This window comes from Lytechinus pictus, chromosome 5 (genome assembly GCF_037042905.1).
Source record: "Lytechinus pictus isolate F3 Inbred chromosome 5, Lp3.0, whole genome shotgun sequence".
Classification (NCBI taxonomy): domain Eukaryota; kingdom Metazoa; phylum Echinodermata; class Echinoidea; order Temnopleuroida; family Toxopneustidae; genus Lytechinus; species Lytechinus pictus.
The window spans coordinates 36718535-36737673 of NC_087249.1; the positions used below are offsets into that span (position 1 = coordinate 36718535).

The 19139-nt window shown below is 34.6% G+C and overlaps 1 protein-coding gene across 1 annotated transcript in view; it reads right to left on the reverse strand.

Annotated features, from left to right (window-relative positions):
- LOC135154177 (coiled-coil domain-containing protein 87-like) overlaps positions 1-18560 on the reverse strand; it is a 53786-nt gene extending 35226 nt beyond the window's left edge. Inside the window, exons 1-5 of the mRNA XM_064099486.1 lie at positions 18514-18560; positions 17737-17932; positions 16747-16917; positions 9871-9891; positions 7345-7445 (exon numbers count right to left, since the gene is read on the reverse strand). Coding sequence (XP_063955556.1) covers positions 7345-7445; positions 9871-9891; positions 16747-16917; positions 17737-17932; positions 18514-18560 — 536 coding nt within the window. The remainder of the gene's footprint in view (positions 1-7344; positions 7446-9870; positions 9892-16746; positions 16918-17736; positions 17933-18513) is intronic.
- Between the last annotated feature and the right edge of the window lie 579 nt (positions 18561-19139).

A 19139-nucleotide genomic window follows, 5' to 3' on the forward strand; every position in this document is an offset into this window, starting at 1 on the left:
CCAAGTGATTTCTATGAAATAAACGTTTCTCTTCATAGCCGAAACACCATCTTGCCACATTGGGGGCTCCTAAAAGCATGATTTTTTATAGTCAAGTTAGTGATAAGGAAAGGATACCTTCCACAGGCTCTTGCGGGTGTGACTGAGACACAGAGGTTGCTTTTTGGTGTCATTTTATCGCAATAATAATACATGGTATTTGCCCTTTAACTAAGCAAACTAAGATATTCATACTGTCATGAAGCATTTCAATATTCTTTGTTCATCCTCTTTCGTGTTGAAATGCTGATATTTTGCATAAGTTGTTGATGTTAAAGGTCAAGTCCACCTCAGAAAAATATTTATTTGAATCAATAGAGAAAAATCAGACAAGTATCAGGGTGCGACATAAGCGCTTGCCCGATTGCCCGGGGCAAGTAAAAGTTAGAGTCGGGCAAGTGTTTTGAAGCAAAGACAAAAACTGCTTGCCCGAATCGGGCAAGCAAAATTCTATGGAAATTATATTTTAGTAAGATTCCCCATATTTCACCATCAAAATATAGAAAAGAAAAAGAGACAAAAAAAAGCAATATCATTTATTTCTTCTTTCAAATTGCAAAATTTAGAGACGTACACACACACACACAGAATCAATGGCAGTCTAGCATACCTAGCTAGCTAGCGCCTAGTCCACGCAGCCGATGCATGTAATTAAGTTTCTACGGAGTACGGTGCAGCACGAACGAAGCTTGCTCTGGAAGAAATCTCCCACAGAACTGTCAAAATTCACATTTCTTACCAATGAAAATTCTTGTAGTGTCCATATTTCCTAAAAATTGGGGGTAGCTCTGTCATTTGTAAGCAGTAAAAGGAGAAATTTTCACTTCTATTATGCTTAAAAAGGATTGGGTTTCGAATGATCGTCTGTATCGCACACACTGAAATACATTGTTTGACAGTCCCACATATGCATTTGTGTGTATGTTGATATACGTGGTTTCTTTCGTAACTATTTTTTTAGCCAAGGAAATTGATAAATTTTCTTCTTTATTTATGACTAGATAGTTTGAGCTTTCTTCCTCTCTATTTTCTTTCTTTCTGACTATCTTTCCTTCTTTTGAATCTCTCTTTATTTCTTTAAATTTCCTTCCTTTTGTTCATTTTTTCTGTTACTATAGCTGTCTTTCTTTTCTTTCTATCTTTCTTCCTTCCATCCAACCTTTGTTTACCTATTTCTTTAATCCTTCCTTCTTTTTCCCCTTCCTTTCATTCTTTCTTACTGTCTTCCTTCCGTCCATCCATTCTTTACTTTTTCTTCCTGTCTTTTTTTCTTCCTTACTTTCTTCATCCCTTTCATACTTTCTTTCCTTCATTCCTTCCTTTCTTTTTGTCTTTCATTCTTTCTTTCTCCTTTCTTTCCTTCTTTCTTTCTTTCTTTCTTTCTTTCTGTTTTTCTTTATTTCTGTCTTTAGATCTTTCTTTTTTCCATCTATCCTTTCTTTTCTTCCTTATTTTTTCTTTCTGCCTTCCTCCATTCCTTCCTTAATTTCTTTCTGTCTATCGTTCTATCTTTTTTTCCTTCCTTCCATCTATCCTTATACCTTTTCTTTCTTCCTATCTTCCTTCTTTCCTTTCTCTTGTTTTCTTTCTTTCTCATTTCCTTCCATCGGTCCTTTACCTTTTCTTTTTCTCTTTTCTTTCTTCCTTTCTTTCTTTTTACCTTTTTTCTTTCTTTTTCTTTTTTTATTCGTTCCTTTCTTTCCTTCCTTTCTCTTCCCCTCAGTTTTTTTTTTCTTTCTTCCTTTCTTTCTTTTTACCTTTTTTTTTTATTTTCCTTCCTTCTTTCTTACTTCCTTTCTTTCCTTCTTTCTTTCTGATTTTCTTTTTTTTCTTTTGTTCTTTCTTTTTTTTCCATCCATCCTTTCTTTTCTTCCTTATTTTTTCTTTCTGCCTTCCTTCATCTCTTTCCTTCATTCCTTCCTTCATTTCTTTCTGTCTTTCGTTGTATCTATCTTTTCTTTTTTTTCCTTCCTTCCATCTATCCTTGTACCTTTTCTTTCTTCCTTCTTTCCTTTCTCTTGTTTTCTTTCTTTCCCTTTTCCTTCTTTTCTGTTTACCTTTTTTCTTTCTTTTTTTCCTTTTATTCATTTCTTTCTTTCTCTTCCTCTCATTTTTTCCTATTTTTTTTTCTATCCTCCTTTCCCTTCTTTCTTCCTTTCTTTCTTTCCATCTTTCTCTTCCCCGCAGCCATTCTCTCTCTGTCTTTCTTTCTTCCTTCCTTTATTTCTTCGTCCTTTCTGTCTTTCTTCTTACTTTTTTTTCTTCCATTCTCTCCCCCTCTCTTATTTTTTTTTCCTCTGGTTATTTTAAGTAATTTCCCCTTTTTTTAATGTGTGTCCTAGTCCCCTCCAAAATATATGGAAAACATATGAGATTAGGAAATTAATTAAAGAGCATATTTACCATATATTTTGTCATGATATTCAAGATAAAAATCATTAAAAAAAAAGAAATACAACTACAAGGTACATCAGTAGTCATGTTGAAAAATGCATTTTTAAAGCCGTCAATGGTATGGTATGTAAAACTATAAGGCTATAACTTGTTTTGAAGCAATAAAACTTTGTTTTGAAGGATTTTTTCGGGCAAGTGAAATCTATATTCGGGAAAGTATTTTCCAACTATTTGAAAATTTACTTGCCCAACTGGGCAAGTGCTTCAAAAAAGTTATGTAGCACCCTGCAAGTATAATTCTGAAAATTTCATCAAAATTGGATGTAAAGTAAGAAAGTTATGACATTTTAAAGTTTTCGCTTATTTTTCACAAAATAGTTATAAGCACAATTTAGTCACATGCAAACGAGAGAATCGATGATGTCCCTTACTCACTATTTCTTTTGTATTTTATTGTTTGAATTATACAATATTTCATTTTTTACAGATTTGGCAATAAGGACCAACTTGACTGAACCATAAAACGTTAAACAATAATCCCACATGTTCAGGGAGAAATACCAATTTTTTCACAGGACAATGAGAAGAAAATTTGAATATTTTATATTTCTTATAATAAAATACAAAAGAAATAGTGAATGAGTGATGTCATCAGTTCCCTCATTTGCATACCGACCGGGATGTGCATATTCAACTATCTTGTGAAATTAAGCGAAACTTAAAAATGTCATAACTTTCTTATTTTACATCCGATTTTGATGAAATTTTCAGTTTTACGCTTGTTTGATTTCTCTCTTTTTATTCAAATCAACTTTTTCTTGTGTTGGAAAGGTCCTTTAATGATTAAACAGATAGATACATGTATCAATGTACATGCAGATTTTGGGCCAAAAACATGACAATTTTAAGATAAATTTTCACTAATTTCAAAATATATTAACCGGACTGTCCAGAAAAACAATTTCAACCGATTTATAATATCGAAATCATAGTGAAATGCGTACTCATTTAAGATTGTCCCATTGTCAGATTCTGTGCAAAAAATATGAAAATAATTGATATTCATATAAAATCCAAGAGGACCGCCAAATTTATCAATTTTGAACCACGATTTGGCAAAGGGAACATCAAGATTCATTAACTAGACACTTCAGGAAATACAAAAACTAGAGATGCACGACGGGTCGCCAGCCGAGCACATGTATCCCCCGAACCCACCGCGTCATCCATCACTGCGATATACAGTGCGTCCCACAAAAAACGAAACCGAGATTTAGCGATGATTTATCATAACTTAATCATGAATACAAAGACAAATGACCTAACAATGTAAAGCTTAGAATCTACTCTTTCACCTGATATTACTTAGATTATTCCCCATTCACGCATGAGTTAGCAAAAACAATTTGAAGAAAGGATACCAAAAACTCATTTGGCGAGGGGTATCTGAATTTCAAAAAGAAAACCGCATGTCTAAAAAGTTCAATATCTGCTCTTTTATTTGATACCTTAATCACAAAAAATGGTCCAGAAGTAAAAAATTTATGTTCCCTCGAAACAATGCTTGTATTTCAATAATTTCATTAAATAAACGTGTTTTCACCGGTTTCCCACAGAAGCTATCGCACGGTAACAAAAGACTTAATGCATGACTGATCGTCAACAAAACGGAGTGTCGAGTGAGTTTGAACGCTAGCCTGTAAAACCTCTTCATTTTATTAAATCATTAAAATTCAAGCCTTATTTCAAATAACCAGAACTTTGTTATTTCTTGACCATTTTCTGTAATTGAGGTATCAAATTAAAGAGCAGATATTGAATTTTTTAAAATGTGGTTTTCGTTTTGAAACTCAGATACAGCCCGCCAAATGACTTTTTAGTATCCCCTCTTCAAATTGTTTTTGCTCACACATGTGTGAATGAGAAATAATCTAAGTAATTTCAAATAAAAGAAGAGATTCTAAGCTTTACAATGGTAGGTCATTTGTCTATTGTATTTGTGATTAAATTATAATAAATCTCGGTTTTCGTTTTTTGTGGGACGCACTGTATAGAGCTCACACAGAAATTTTACAAATAAATACAATCATCATGGCGACAATGACCCTGCCCACATTTTGCCTATGGGTACCAAATTTGATGACAATATTATGGCGTAGCAGCGTGACTCTGCAGAACCTAAAGTATTGTCCAGTATCACCTGTTGGGGAATAAAATTATAGAGTAATCTGGATATATTTTGTAAACCTAACCCTAAGACCCCCACCAAAAATGATAGGCATCTTCGCTTCACCTTCTAATATTGCTTCTGTGTGCCCACTGTTATGACAAACTGGTAAAAAAGCATATGTTACAGGTTTTACCAAATTTTCCACAAAAAAAGGTTACAGGTCATGGCTACCATGTCTCCACCCACTCCAAAATCATTAGGCGGCTTTGCTTTACCATGACCTTCATGACAAATTTGAAGATAATTGGAGAACAAATGCAGCCAGTAGAGCACTCACAAGGAAATCTCTTCTATTTCCACAAAAACTCTTGTTACCATGGCAACGATGTCTCCGCCCACACCAAAATTGATAGCCGGCTTCGCTATACCATACTCTACCTTCATGCCAAGTTTGAAGATGATCGGAGAAGAAATGCAGCTGATAGAGCGCTCACAAGAAAATCTCTGCGGCGGCGGCGGACGCGGCGCGACGAGGCCAAATCCATAGTATCCTCCGAACTCTGTTCGGGGGATACAATTATGATGGTGCACAGGAACCCCAATTTCCAATTCGACTAATGCAGTTTTACATGGTGTACATGTAGGTTCGTTGTTGAAAACTAGGCTGATAACCTAGCCTATAGACTGTTCAGTGGGCAATCAATCTTGGCTGAAATCATTCATTTATTAGCAGTACATATAAATCATCTTTATTTCATAATGAAAAATAGAGAAGGTACAATATACCCAGGTCCTCTGCCAGTGATGATGGGACAAACTCCCCTTCACTGGCAATAGGCAGGGTGATAATACATGATATTGATTGAACAGGTACAATTCATAAGGTACAATACATAAGAGTTAACACATAGTTTACATTACATAAGAAAGCTGTATATTAAGATATACTTGACTAAATGGAATGACGCACAGTGTGCGAGAAGAGACAAGCATGTTAATTGAAAAAGAAAGGTGACTGTATCAATGAAAGAGAGATGGAGAGAGGGGCAAGATAGTACTTAGGAAAATACAAAAGAGAAACCATCACTTTGTGATGAAGATATATACATTCATAATACAAGTACACGTCGCCACAACGAAAACAGTGTTTGCATGTAACGTATTATATACAAATTTATATTCATAGAATCTTGTTATGAGAGATATTTCAATCATAATATTTTAAAATATGACAAACTAATAAATGTGAAAACTGTAATATATACGAGTTAGCCTTATCTAGTTCAAGTTGATTATCCTGGTTGACATTTGGAAGTTATATATATTACAGATAATCCATTGATTTAATTAAAAATATTTGTTTGAATGATTCACATTCTATGTATGTTGTTATTAGACGATAATATACGTTATAATTGTAACATAATGAAGATGAAAATATGTTGTTTGGAAGATTTAATATCATGCATATCGTTCACATACCCCAGCTATATGGTGAAAAGAAGGGCCAAAAATGAATGATTTCTATGTACGCACCATATTGAAAAGGGGGCTGAAACCACAATCTATAATGTAATTTACAATTACTGATATATATTTTCTAAAAGTAGAGATATACATGAAGAGAATGATATTATGCTTGACAAAAAATATATCAAAGTAGGTACACTAAAAAAGAAAATAAATTTCTGAAATTTCTGATTTTCGACAATTTTTCAAGCAAGAAATCTCCCAAACCAATGATATGCAAATTTCATGACCTAATTTGCGTATGTAAACAATAATTTCTGTTCCTGAAATTTTGCATGTCTCTTGTGCATTACTTGAACAATGTATTTTGAAAGTTTCATGAAAAACAAGCATGGTTTGGCTGAGATATTCTCCCTTGACTTCATGCTATGTGTACAATGTCTAAAAAATGGTGAAATAAAGCCATTTTGTAGTGACGTTATATATTACGTCATTTCGGCGAGAAGACTACGGATAAGACCCGGCAGCAATGCATTTTCATAAACTTCAGGGTCCATGCCATCCAGCTATGGGATCATTTGCTTGTCCGGCTTTTGATTGAATAAATCTCCTTTTGCTGTACGTCCGTTCATGATGGAGACGAAGTGGAGAGGAAATATGGAGTTTCTTGTGCGATGGGCTATGTACAAGAGCGTGGGAAGACTGTGTGCTGGCGCAAAGAATTGGTGTACCTTTCGAATGGTGTGGTGCGGGACTTAAGCATATAATATTAATAAGCAGGTGTTCCGGTTATCCTGGTAACTATATTCCTTTCATTATGTTCCAATAAAAAAATGGAATTTATTGGTATATGGAGGACGCAGCTGCTTGCATATGATGCTCAAAATCAAAAACTTTAAAAATTCATGGCTCTCTTATTGATTTTCATCAAACATTTAATATTCTTCTCTGCTTTTACTAAAACGGACTTGTCATCAGGGTGAACAACCCCTTTAAATCAAATTCACCTCCCCCTCTCTCTTTTTTTTCTCTGTCTCTGTCTACCTGCCTACCCCCTCTCCCTCTAGCATTATAACTTTACAATTCCCTTGCTCCTATAAAAAAAAATATTCTAAATTTTCATGTTCAAAAAGAGAAAGATTGAAAAAAAAAAGAAACTTTTTTCCTTTTACAGAAGTATGATGAGAGGACAACAGAGTAACTGTTAGAGAAAGGAGGAAGGTTTCTCAATATAAATATGAAAATGATAAAGTCTGTATTCAAGAACTTACAATTCTTCTTGCTCCTTTTTATCTGCCTCTGCTTCTGTTTCTTTCATTTGATGTCTCATTGCTACCCTCCTTTGCTCTTGTCTTTCATTATGATCTACAGCCTAAAATACAAGAAATCATACAAGAAATCATCAAGCAATCAATCCATCATTTTGAGTGCATGCATTCATCGTATCAACATCTTCACTCTTGCATATCCATTTTCGCGATCGGAAGATATACCAAACACGTCTACAGCATTTCAGAGAAGCAAAAGAACAAAACATGTGCTGAAACATGCTCCTTGTAGTCTCCATGCTGACGTGTATTTTGTACATATGTCCATGCAAAGAACAGATACAAAGTGTGAAAAAAAGTGGCTTAAACTACAATTTTTGTGTACCTGTGTATAGAGTCAATAAGATGACAATAAAATGAAATTATTTCATGGAAAATACATTGTAATATTACAGAGAGTGATTCAATATTGATAAAAATATGCTAGGAAATAATCTAGGCTCTGATTTTCTTTGAGAAATAAAAAAGTGAAATTTTTTAAATTACTAATTGTATCTTTCAACCTTATTTTTTTGTACATATATGTGCATATCTCCCGGGGGGCCACTTTATTGGTGATTGGATACCACGTGTGACCAAAAAAACATGTAAAAGGATATTTTTTTCAAGATAAGGCATGTTACATTCGTAACTTAATAAGGGTGTCAAAACACTAAAATAATGAAAAAGGGTATATATTTCACTAAGAAAACTAGGTGTTTACAGTCCAATTTGCGAGGGTATAAATATCTTTTTGCCTCAACACTACGTGTTTAGGGTCCAATTTGAGCAAGGTGTGTGAGGTGGTACTAAACCCAATGGAAGTACATGTAAAGGTAAAGCCGACATCCGTGACATAACAATTAAGATCATATCGTTGTACTTGTTAAGGGGGTAAATTCAGGGAATACATGTACCTGTCAAGGGAGGCTACCATTTTGTTTCCAATACTTGACACGCCAATACTTGATAAGAAGTGCATTTTTAGAACATGGGAAATACTTGTTAATGGTGCTTTTCTCCACTCGTCAATGAAAGTGCCCCCCCCCCCCCCCGGCATATCTCAAGTTTTTGACCACACAGCATGTTTTCAATGGAAGAGCTTTACTGTTGGGGACACTGGCACTGGTTATCAATGTGTCAATATTTTCGCGCATTGTTAAATTCGCAGCCGTTCAGCAATTCACGAAAACAAAACCCTCACAGAGATAACAGCTTTTACGGTATTACAGCCATTAGAAGAAAAATAAATAAAACAAGTGAGTGGTGAATAAAGAAATAATGCAAAGGACAAGAAAAACAGAAAAGTGGTTTTGCACATTGTAACATCAACCAAAGTGGCATCATACTTGTAAATCTTCAGACCTCTACAAGATTTTATTATTTAAGAGATACAGTTGAGGTCAAAAGTTTACATACACCCATGGAATTCAGTTAAATTTGTTTGCTTGCCAAACATCGTAAAATTTACTATATCTTCAAAAATATAAGTACTACCATGACGAATTTGGTATCAAGTGAAAGAGCGTATTAAGCACTTTCACATGATTGGGATGCCGTTGGGATCAATAAAAGTATATTTCAGGTGGAATCTCCTTTGAAGAAAAAAAGTAATATTTGCGCCAAATGTATTCAATTGTTAGTTATTATATTTTCAAACATGGTTTTATAGAAATACATGAATGTCAAAAATCTATCTATCTATTTATTTATATTACATTTTCTATCACAATATGTCACCACTGCACAAAAAAAGTGTAATCTGAAATGTTTGTGCTGAGAAGTAACTAGCACAACTATGAAATGTTTTTGTTAAGTTCTTATTTTAGATTTGTCTAAAATATGAAGATTTGGGGGGGGGGCAAAATGACACATTTCTCAGTTCCTTGTGACAAAGCAATGTGATGAAGGGGCATGACATACATGTACTCATTTGTTTGATATCAAATTTGTCATGATAGCACAAATATCTTATAAAATACAGTAAATTTTATAATGTTTGGCAAGTGTCAGCTTTTCTTTGAATTTCCTGGGTGTATGTAACTTCTGGTCTCAACTATATGTTGTGTTTATTATGTATCATCTGCTTTTAAGTTGGTACTATTTTATATATACTTTCATTCTTCAAATTTTGCTGTTTATATATTTCACTAGAAACATGCATAGGGAGAGATTTTTTGTTAGCTAGTAAATCAAAGAAAATCCACTTTGGTTCTTCACTTTTGTTGTGAAAACTCATTGAATTTACCTTTGTAAAATGGAATTCGTGTTTTTCTGTGAACATTTTCTGTGACAAAATGGAATTTCCATTTTAGATCATGTTTGAAAAAGAATAAGAGGTTTTCAGAAATGGAAAAGGCCATTTGGAAATGGAAAATCACTGTCCCTGCATGGATCTATGATATGAAAGAAAATAAAGTCCAATCAAGTTCATTAAAAAAATTCCCTCCACCTTATATCACACCATAACATGACATGCACAAAACTCACCCCAGTATACACTGAATTAAGCTGAAGATCGAGGACAAATGATTCATTGGAAAAGGATAAGTAACAGAGATGATTATGTATAGGCCCAATGACATTGTTCTGTGCAAGCCTTGCGTGCGACTTGCGGGGCAAATATTTTTGCTACCTGCTGGTCGTTCGCAGGTCAGCCGCATTGATAATACCTCGCATGCAACTTACATGTACACGCAGAAGCACACGCAAGTCTCATTTGCACGCAGAAAATTTGAACATACTTAAAGGACAAGTCCACCCCAACAAAAAGTTGATTTGAATAAAAAGATAAAAATCCAACAAGCATATCACTGAAAATTTCATCAAAATCGGATGTAAAATAAGCAAGTTATGACATTTTAAAGTTTCGCTTAATTTCACAAGACAGTTAGTTGAACATCCTGGCTGGTATGCAAATGAGGAGACTATGACGTCATGCAATCACTATTTCTTTTGGTTTTCATTATATGAAATATGAAATATTCTAATTTTCTCCTCATTGTCAAGTGATACAACGATTAATTCTTCCCTGAACATATGGAATTAGCATTGTTTAATACTATATGGTTCAGTCAAGTTGGTCCTTCTTGTCAAATCTATAAAAAAATGAAATATTGTATAATTCGAACAATAAAAAACAAAATAGTGAGTAATGGACATCATCGACTGAGTCACAAAGTTGTGCATATCACTGTTTTGTGAAAAAATAAGCAAAACTTGAAAATGTCATAACTTTTTTATTTTACATCCGATTTTGATGATTTTTTTTTCTATTTATTCAAGTCAGCATTTTCCTGGGGTGGACTTGACCTTTAAAACATTTTTGCAGGTGAGTTGTGGGCAATCACCAGCAACTCACCCACAAGGCTTGCACAGAACGATGTGACAGGGACTTATGACACACATCAACAAGGGATGATGTGTTATTACGTTAAAGGAGAATGAAACCCTTGAAACAAGCTGAATCCATATCAAAGAGAAAAATCAAAGAAACATATTGTTGAAAGTTTGAGGAAGATTGAATGACTAATAAGAAAGTTATGAGCATTTGAATATTGAGATCACTAATGCCATGTAGATCCTCCCATTGGCAATGCGACCAAGATCTGTGATGTCACAAACGTACAACTCCCTCATTACTTTAGTACTTATTTCACTTATATTCTCACTTTTATAGAGTCTATCACAAGGTGAGGTGTTCTCTTTATGAGAGGACAAGTACAGAGGTTTCACAACATTATATCATTGATGAATCGTTTGTCATATGATTAGAATGAGCAAAAAGAGATATTTTGGGGTATATTTTCAGTGTCCAAAAGGGGAGAGTTGTTCATCTGTGACATCATAGATCTTGGTCGCATTGCCAATGGGAGGATCTCCATAGCATTAGTGATTTCGACATTCAAATGCTCATAACTCTTCTATTGCTAGTCCTATCTTACTCAAACTTTTGTTGATCTTATTCTTTGATTTTTCTGCTTTCACAAAAGCTAACTTGCTCCAAGAGTTTCATTTTCCTTTAAATATCGTTAACAAGACTGTCGCTAAGACGAGCACATAATATGCCCGTCTGTAACGTGGAAAATGGAGTTATTGGTCAAGCAAGAAAAGTGGAAGGTGGCGACTTCACCTTTGACCTTTTGACCTCAAAATCAATAGAATTGCTAAGATCCATGCTAGTATCATACACACCAAATTACATGAGCCTAGGTTAAGTTGAACTGAAGTTATCGCATTTACAAGGACTGCAGAAGGGCAAGATGAAAACATGTCACTGTGACCTTGACCTTTGGACCTCAAAATCAATAGGCTTCCTGGGATCCATGCTAGTATCATACACACCAAATTATATGAGCCTTGGTTAAGCTAAACTCAAGTTATCGCGTTTACAAGGACTGCAGAAGGGTAAGATGAAAACATTTGATGTCGAAATATACAAATAGTGGCCATTTTCCAAGATGACCGCCATGGAAAAAGCATTTTATTGTTTGTTTACTTTATAGGATACCTAGAATTTTCAAACCTTGGAATATGACGGTTTCGGGGATGGAAAATCCAAACCTGAGGGTATTTAAGGAATGTGACCATGTTTGGCTCTCAAAATATACAAATAGCAGCCATTTTCCACGATTGCCGCCTTAATTAGAATATGCACTATTTCGTTTACTTATGTACCTAGAATTTTCAAAACATGGAATATAATGGTTTAAGGGGGCAGAGAGTCAAAATCTGTGGTTATTTTGAGGATACGACCATATTTTGATTTCAAAATATACAAATACATGTAGATGAAGAAGATGGCCACCATAGAACAAGTATTACATTACCGTAACTATATACACACAGATACCTTATTTATCAGTTATTTTCCTTTTTCTATTTAGACAAGGTGGAAGGATTGGGATAATGAACAATATTGAGACTTCAATTGAATGAGGCAGTAATTGAAATATCAAGATTAAGTGCAAAAAGTAGGATATCTGAGTTGTTCTCGCTTCATGTATGTGTATGATAAGGCATATTAATCATTTGAATCATTTCCAACTTATATCTCTTGAATGACTATTTTGATGGTCGTAAGGTTTTTACATATATCACTGTGATGATGCAATATAATATAATTTACTCCTTAAGATATCTTAGAGTATCCTAAAGTGTATGGAAAGGGGTGGGATGTTTATCCTCTTCTGAAGTAATGGCTTGACCTTTACAAAACAATCCTTTAATCCTCCTGAAATGATTACCACATTGCCAAATTTGCTGTAAAATAGTTTCAAATGCTTGATTATTTGCATATCACTGCAGCTATACAGTTAAATATTACATATGCACTGCATTGACAGTAATTTGTTGAAACAGTGAGAATTGTATGCTGAAAGAAAATACTTGAAACAACTGTCTTCATTTGAGAATTTAAAAAAAGGAAAAAATCATGTTTCAATATTCATCATCCATTTACGAGACCACTGAAAACATCTCTCGTAACTCTGATTTGGCAATTTTATCAAGTCATGAGTCCACTAGCAATGAGCCAATAGTAAGCTCAAGTCAGTTCACGTATGGCATCATCATGTCAGCAACAATGACTCCTATTGACTGCAGCCCTGAATTATTTCTTAGGACTTTCAACAGATCCCCCTTACCAATAATGAAAAATGCCCAAACTATATTATCTAGTCAATTACTTGGTACCATCAGGTGGATGATATCTTTTAGCTTGTCTACTGAGTATGTAAATGAAGGTCCTCTCTTTGATTGATTACTCCATCAGTGAAGGTGATGAAAAGCCTTGCTCATAGTAAAGATGAAACAAAAAGATACACTAACAGTTTTGGGATCACAAAATTAGGAAGAACATCTGTCTGAAGGTTGTCTCAAATTTTGGACAGAGGCCTTCTCCAGCAGGAATATGATCTTTGTTGTAATGTGGTGCTGATGAAGGATGGGTAAGGTGTAAGGTGGGATTTGACTTCCTCTGTGCAGAAAGGCTTATACGAAAAAGGCTGTATTGCACTATGAAGAGCATGAAGCCTTCTCCTGTAGCTATTTTCCAGACAGTAGCCTAAAACAACGGCTTACCAGATCTAGCACTCAACCGATGCCTTTATATAGGCAGGATTTCTTTACCTCTCGAACTTCTTCGTTTATTGAGGAACTATGTAATGAGCACAGATAGAGCAAGCAAGCAAGCACCACACAGCCCCTAACATGATGTCTCTCAGCCGGTGGAAAATCTGAAGTCCTGGGATATCGACCCCGCTGCTGAATGGCCAGCAAAGACAGACAACTTAAGTTGACACCTGCATCAAGATGAGACCTGCAGAGTGTTATCCAGGACAAGGCAGTATGAGATTGGCATATCATGGAAAAGAGTGGTGCAATGTCAAAAGGCCGATGGTCAACAGATCTCAGAGAGGGGCCTACTGACAGAACCTTAGCGCTTCTTTAGCTGAATTGGATATTAAAGTGGGAAAAGGAGCATGTTGGGCCACGTTTCCACCAGGGCCTGCAAAGGTCGGGGCCCTGCTAGTAATTTTGTGGCTGAATCATAATTACCCATCGGGAGCAGTCTAAGTAAAAAATGTCCTTGCCCAGAGGGGCGATGAGGAATACTTTGGCCAGGAATAGCCCTAGGCAAACATTGTCTGGGGGTGTCTGACCGAGTAGGTTGGGCCTATGAGTGAGTGGGATATAGGCCAGAAGCTGGTGACAGATCAGGTGGGACAATCAAAGTACATTTAATCAAATAAGCCGGTTCCCTATGAAATTTAAAACATTTACCCCTGAATAGCCCACCTCAAATGTTAATACATTGGAAATGATGCATAATGCGAACATCTTTGTCAATAATTCTTAATATTCAATCAGTGATACAATGATTTTTTTCTTTATGCCCATTCTCCAACTTTTTCCAAATAAAAAAAGAGATATAAATGATTTAAAGATATCAGCATATATGCATGTACTTTTGGCAGCCATCTTAAAATGACTGCGATTTGCAAATTTCCAGATCAAAACATGGTTGTATCACCAAATAAACCTTAGATTTTGATTTTACACCCCCTAAAATATATATATTCCATATTTTGAAAATTGTACTGTACGTATGCTAAAGTTAGTGAACAATATAATGCATGTTCTATGGCAGCCATCTTGGTAAATGACCACTATTTGTATATTTCGACATCAACAGAAAGACCTCATGCAGATTTGGACTCTCCATCCCCTTAAGCCATTATATTCCATGTTTTCAAAATTTTTGGTATCCTATAGGCCTACAGTAAATAACAATGCATGTTATATAGCGGCCATCTAATTGGAAAATGGCCGCTATTTGTATGTTTCGACATCAAAGCATGGTCATATCCCCCAAAAACCTCAGATTTGGACTCTCCATCCCTTAAAACCGGTATATCCCATGTTTTGAAAATTCTAAGTACCCCATACAGGAAATAAACAATATAATGCATGTTATATGGCGGCCATCTTGGAAAATGGCCGCTATTTGTATATTTCGACATCGAAGCATGGTTATATCCCCAAAATAACTACAGATTTGAATTCTCCACCCCCTAAAACCTTTATATTCTAAGTTTTGAAAATTCTAGGTATGCTAAAGTGAGTAAACAGAAAATCCAAGATGACCGCCAGCGGCCATTTTGGATTTTTTTTTGCGTATATCTCAAATTGCTCAATGCTGACAGAGCTCCAGCATATAGATTCTTAAAAAAGAAGGTCTCACCAGTCAAAATCAGTTAAAAAATAAACTATGACATTCCAATGCAACCTTACCCCCAATTAAATCAGGGTTTTGCTGCCGGACTATTTTGGCCATTGATCGACTTCATTTCCGTAAAAATACCGCCTATAATTTGCACTGACACTGCAGTGAATACTGTCTGTGTACGCCCACTACAGTAGATTACGTGTAGCTACCGTAAAGGAGGCAGCTGCGTGTATTCAATATTGGGTCTCCGAGGTCCGGATAAATCCCTTATCCGGATTGGTGCTGGTCCCAACATGTCCGGATAAGAGAGGTCGGACTGTATTTAGAAACTGTATTTAACAATATATTCAGTGCAGTACCTCCATAATTTTAATTATTTTCCTTAATAAAGACCCTTGATAGTAGACCTGCCAAAACAATTTTTTATACTTTGGATGGCAAAACTTGTTAATGCCTGCTAATGCTTGGAATCCAGGCTTAAAATCTTGCCAAAATACTGAGAAAAAACGTACAGGCAGCTGCCAGATGTCACTTTTGCGTGAAAACATCATTTTTAGTGTAAAATCTAAAATTATTTTTAAAATCACACATATTGATATTTTGACGGAATATGTACAAATTTGTGATTGGTACCTATAATATGCGACCATTCTTATTTTAAATTTTAAATTTCAAGTCTAATAAACATACATTTCAAATTTGAATATTACATGTGTACACATATACACGTATGGCACAATGAAACATAAAACCGTGATTTACTCAAAATAAAAGTTCGTGAAAACTATCAATAATATGAAGTATGTGTTCCACATCTCAAATTCATTAACATCCATACATTATTCCTCAGTATCCAATTAAGACTTTAAGCTGGATGCAGAGCATTAACAAATTTCGATGTTGAATCTTTGTTTTGAGTTTTTTTTTTTATATTTGGCCGGTCTACTATGATTACTAATCATACAAATTAAGATATCAGAAAGTTTTATGCATGTAATTCTCAAATTCTAGTCATATTCCATGCTTGGGAACTAGGGAGTGTTTTACAAAGAGTTAAGTATGACTTAGAGTCGCACTTAGATTTCCAGTTGCATGGTGTGTAAAAGGCGTTACGACACTGGTCAAATCATGCTAAGAGGACGCACGCTACAGAGTATTCATCAATAAGATTGCATGTTACATATCATGTGCGCTTCAGCATCAAGCTTGACTCTAAGTCACACTGAACACTTTGTGAAACACCCCCAGGTTTTATAACTAATATGAAAATGTACTAAAAGTACTAAGAGTCTGGGCATTGTCATTATAAATTCTACCCATAAAAATGAAACTCATCTTTCCAACATTTGTTTAAACGATTGAATTTTATCTGACAACGACATTAGACTTTGAAAATATACCACTGTTAGATTTACCAAACACATAATACAGGCTTTAATCAATGTTTAAGGTCACACAAGTTGTTAGAAATATTTATCTGAATAAGGGAGTTTATAGCTGCATGAACTCGTCCAAATGAATAATATGCATCATTATTTTGAAATATTAGTTAATTGTAAAAATAAGCTGATAATATGATTGATTATCATCTACGACCTAAATTCTCATCTATCTAATGGATCTTCTCTGCATTTTACCTGTAAGAGTGGAGGAAGATCTTCCTCCTCTGGGAGAGCTTCTCTTTTTCTCTCCGTCTTTGCAGAACGGTAGGCAGATAACTTCTCAAGATCTTGTTTGATGTAGGAGCTGGAGTATGGTCTAGATTGTGTTGGTCTACTAGCTCCGTCTACAGTAGGGTGAGCTTCAGACTGAGCAAGGAATATCATAAAGGAACATATCAAAGGTTTATAAACATAAAGATGTAGCACAATTTATGTCCAAAATCAGTAACACTTAAAGATTCTGAAAACCAGAGCCCTAACTCAGTTCAACTTTATATTAGTAATACTTCATAAAATCTTAATAGATTTGCTTCACACATGAAACATCACTTTTTTCTTTTCAAGTCACTTATTTTAGTTGAGGCCTTTTGGTTTGGACCCTCAAAATAATAGTCAAACAGCCAAAGATACTGATGCTATGTTCATTGCAGCATTCACGAATTTCCATGTTTCAATAAATACTCTCATTAATTTTGAAGTTTCCCTGCCGCTGTCTTGAGAGTTCATGTGAGTATTTACCTTGATGCTATAAACTGTTGATATGCAGTAGAGGGAAAAGTCCTTGTCTGGATAACCACAATTAAACATCCCACTACACAGCAAAAATTAACCATTTTAGAAATATTTTTAGAAGTAATAACCTTCAACACTATTCAAACTGAACATGATTGTCCTCTTGAGTTTGGGAACACTTCAGTCTCATACGCAGTGCGACAAACATGCACAGGGTCTATTATTTACCATTAACATCAATACTTATCAATATATAACACGTTAAATGGTAATTTCTGCAACTACACTTTATTCATTTTTCTAATCAAACTGAAATTTTCCTTATATTTATTTTGTCTTTTTCATATGTTCGTTATTGTGTTAATCATATATGTAAAAAGAGAGTGACAATATTGAATTGAATAATAAATGATTGAATTAAATTTAGCATTAATAATTTGTTCAAATCTGTACCTTCTTATTGTCCTCTTCTTGGTCAGATTCGTCAAGGTTGTACTTGGGTCTATGTCTATAAGAACTCCTGGGTCTACTCTCCTTTGAGGGTGGATCAAAACCAATCTCTTCATAAATAGATTCATATAGATGGAATTCTGGTAATGAACGTGATCGGGGTAACCTGAATTCCCTTGGGCCAGCCTGTTCCAATTGTCTGCAAGTTTCACATAAGAAAGACTGTTTGTTAGTTCATTGTAAGATTTTAGGCCCCATTTTACTTTGATTCAACATTCATATTCTATTTTCCAGGCTAGGCTAGGCCCCATAGAAAATTGACTAAGACTTGTTTTTTTACATATACAATGTTTTTTTATGGTTACTTTTCAATTCAAGGGTGTTGATTCTGAATCTTACTGATGCCACTCGCTTAACCTTGAGCATATTCCGCAAATTGGCAAAATCCAATATGGCCGCCAAAATATGCAAATTAATCATGTAAAATCATAAAGTTGCCTACACATTGGCTATAGAATCCCTGTAATTGTGTTGCAGGAGTAACATATTCTATGAAAACATGATTTTGGACAAAATACATGTATTTATTTTCTTGATATTCAAAATGGCCATCATTGACCCCTGTATATACTCTATTATGTAGAATATGAATAAGGGGAAATAATTTCAAAAAAAAATTGATTGTGATTGTGATCTATCAGTGGATTACTATGTCATTTCTTATACTACGTGATAAAAACTGTATGTTGATATTCAAAGTGGCTGCCCTAGACTCCTTACATTATGTAAAATACTAGCACATCAATGATGTGGAGTTCATTTGGCATCTTGCAACAAAATTTAACACAATTTCTAATTTCAGCCCAGTTGACACTAGTAAATTAAATTGGTGACATAAATTGAGGAAACAGAAGTGAAATTGATGATGAAATGACAGAGAATTTTTGTGATTTATGAATAAATTTTGAATAAATTAGCATAACAAATTTTCGAGTCAAAATTTCTAAATTCTGTGTAGAATCTTGGTGAACCTCATGTAGCTCTCAGATGGAACAAAAACAATAAAAGTTGGTCAACAAATGAATAAGTATTTTTTCTTAGTTTTGAAAAATATGCATAAATTAGCATGAGTTTCAAAATTCTGTGTAAAAGTTTTGTATCCCCACCTAGAGCTGTCATACAAAGCAAACAAAATTCAAATTGATCAACAAATGAAGGAGAAAAAGCATTTTTGAGATTTTGAGAAAATTGATCAATATTCACGGAGTTAGAGCCAAATTTGCATAATTATTATGACGTCATAACACGCAAAATGGATATTTTTACTTCCGACGCCATTTTGATGACGTCATAATATACGTTAGGGGTCCAATGAGACATGAAATCATATGTATGATTCATACTTT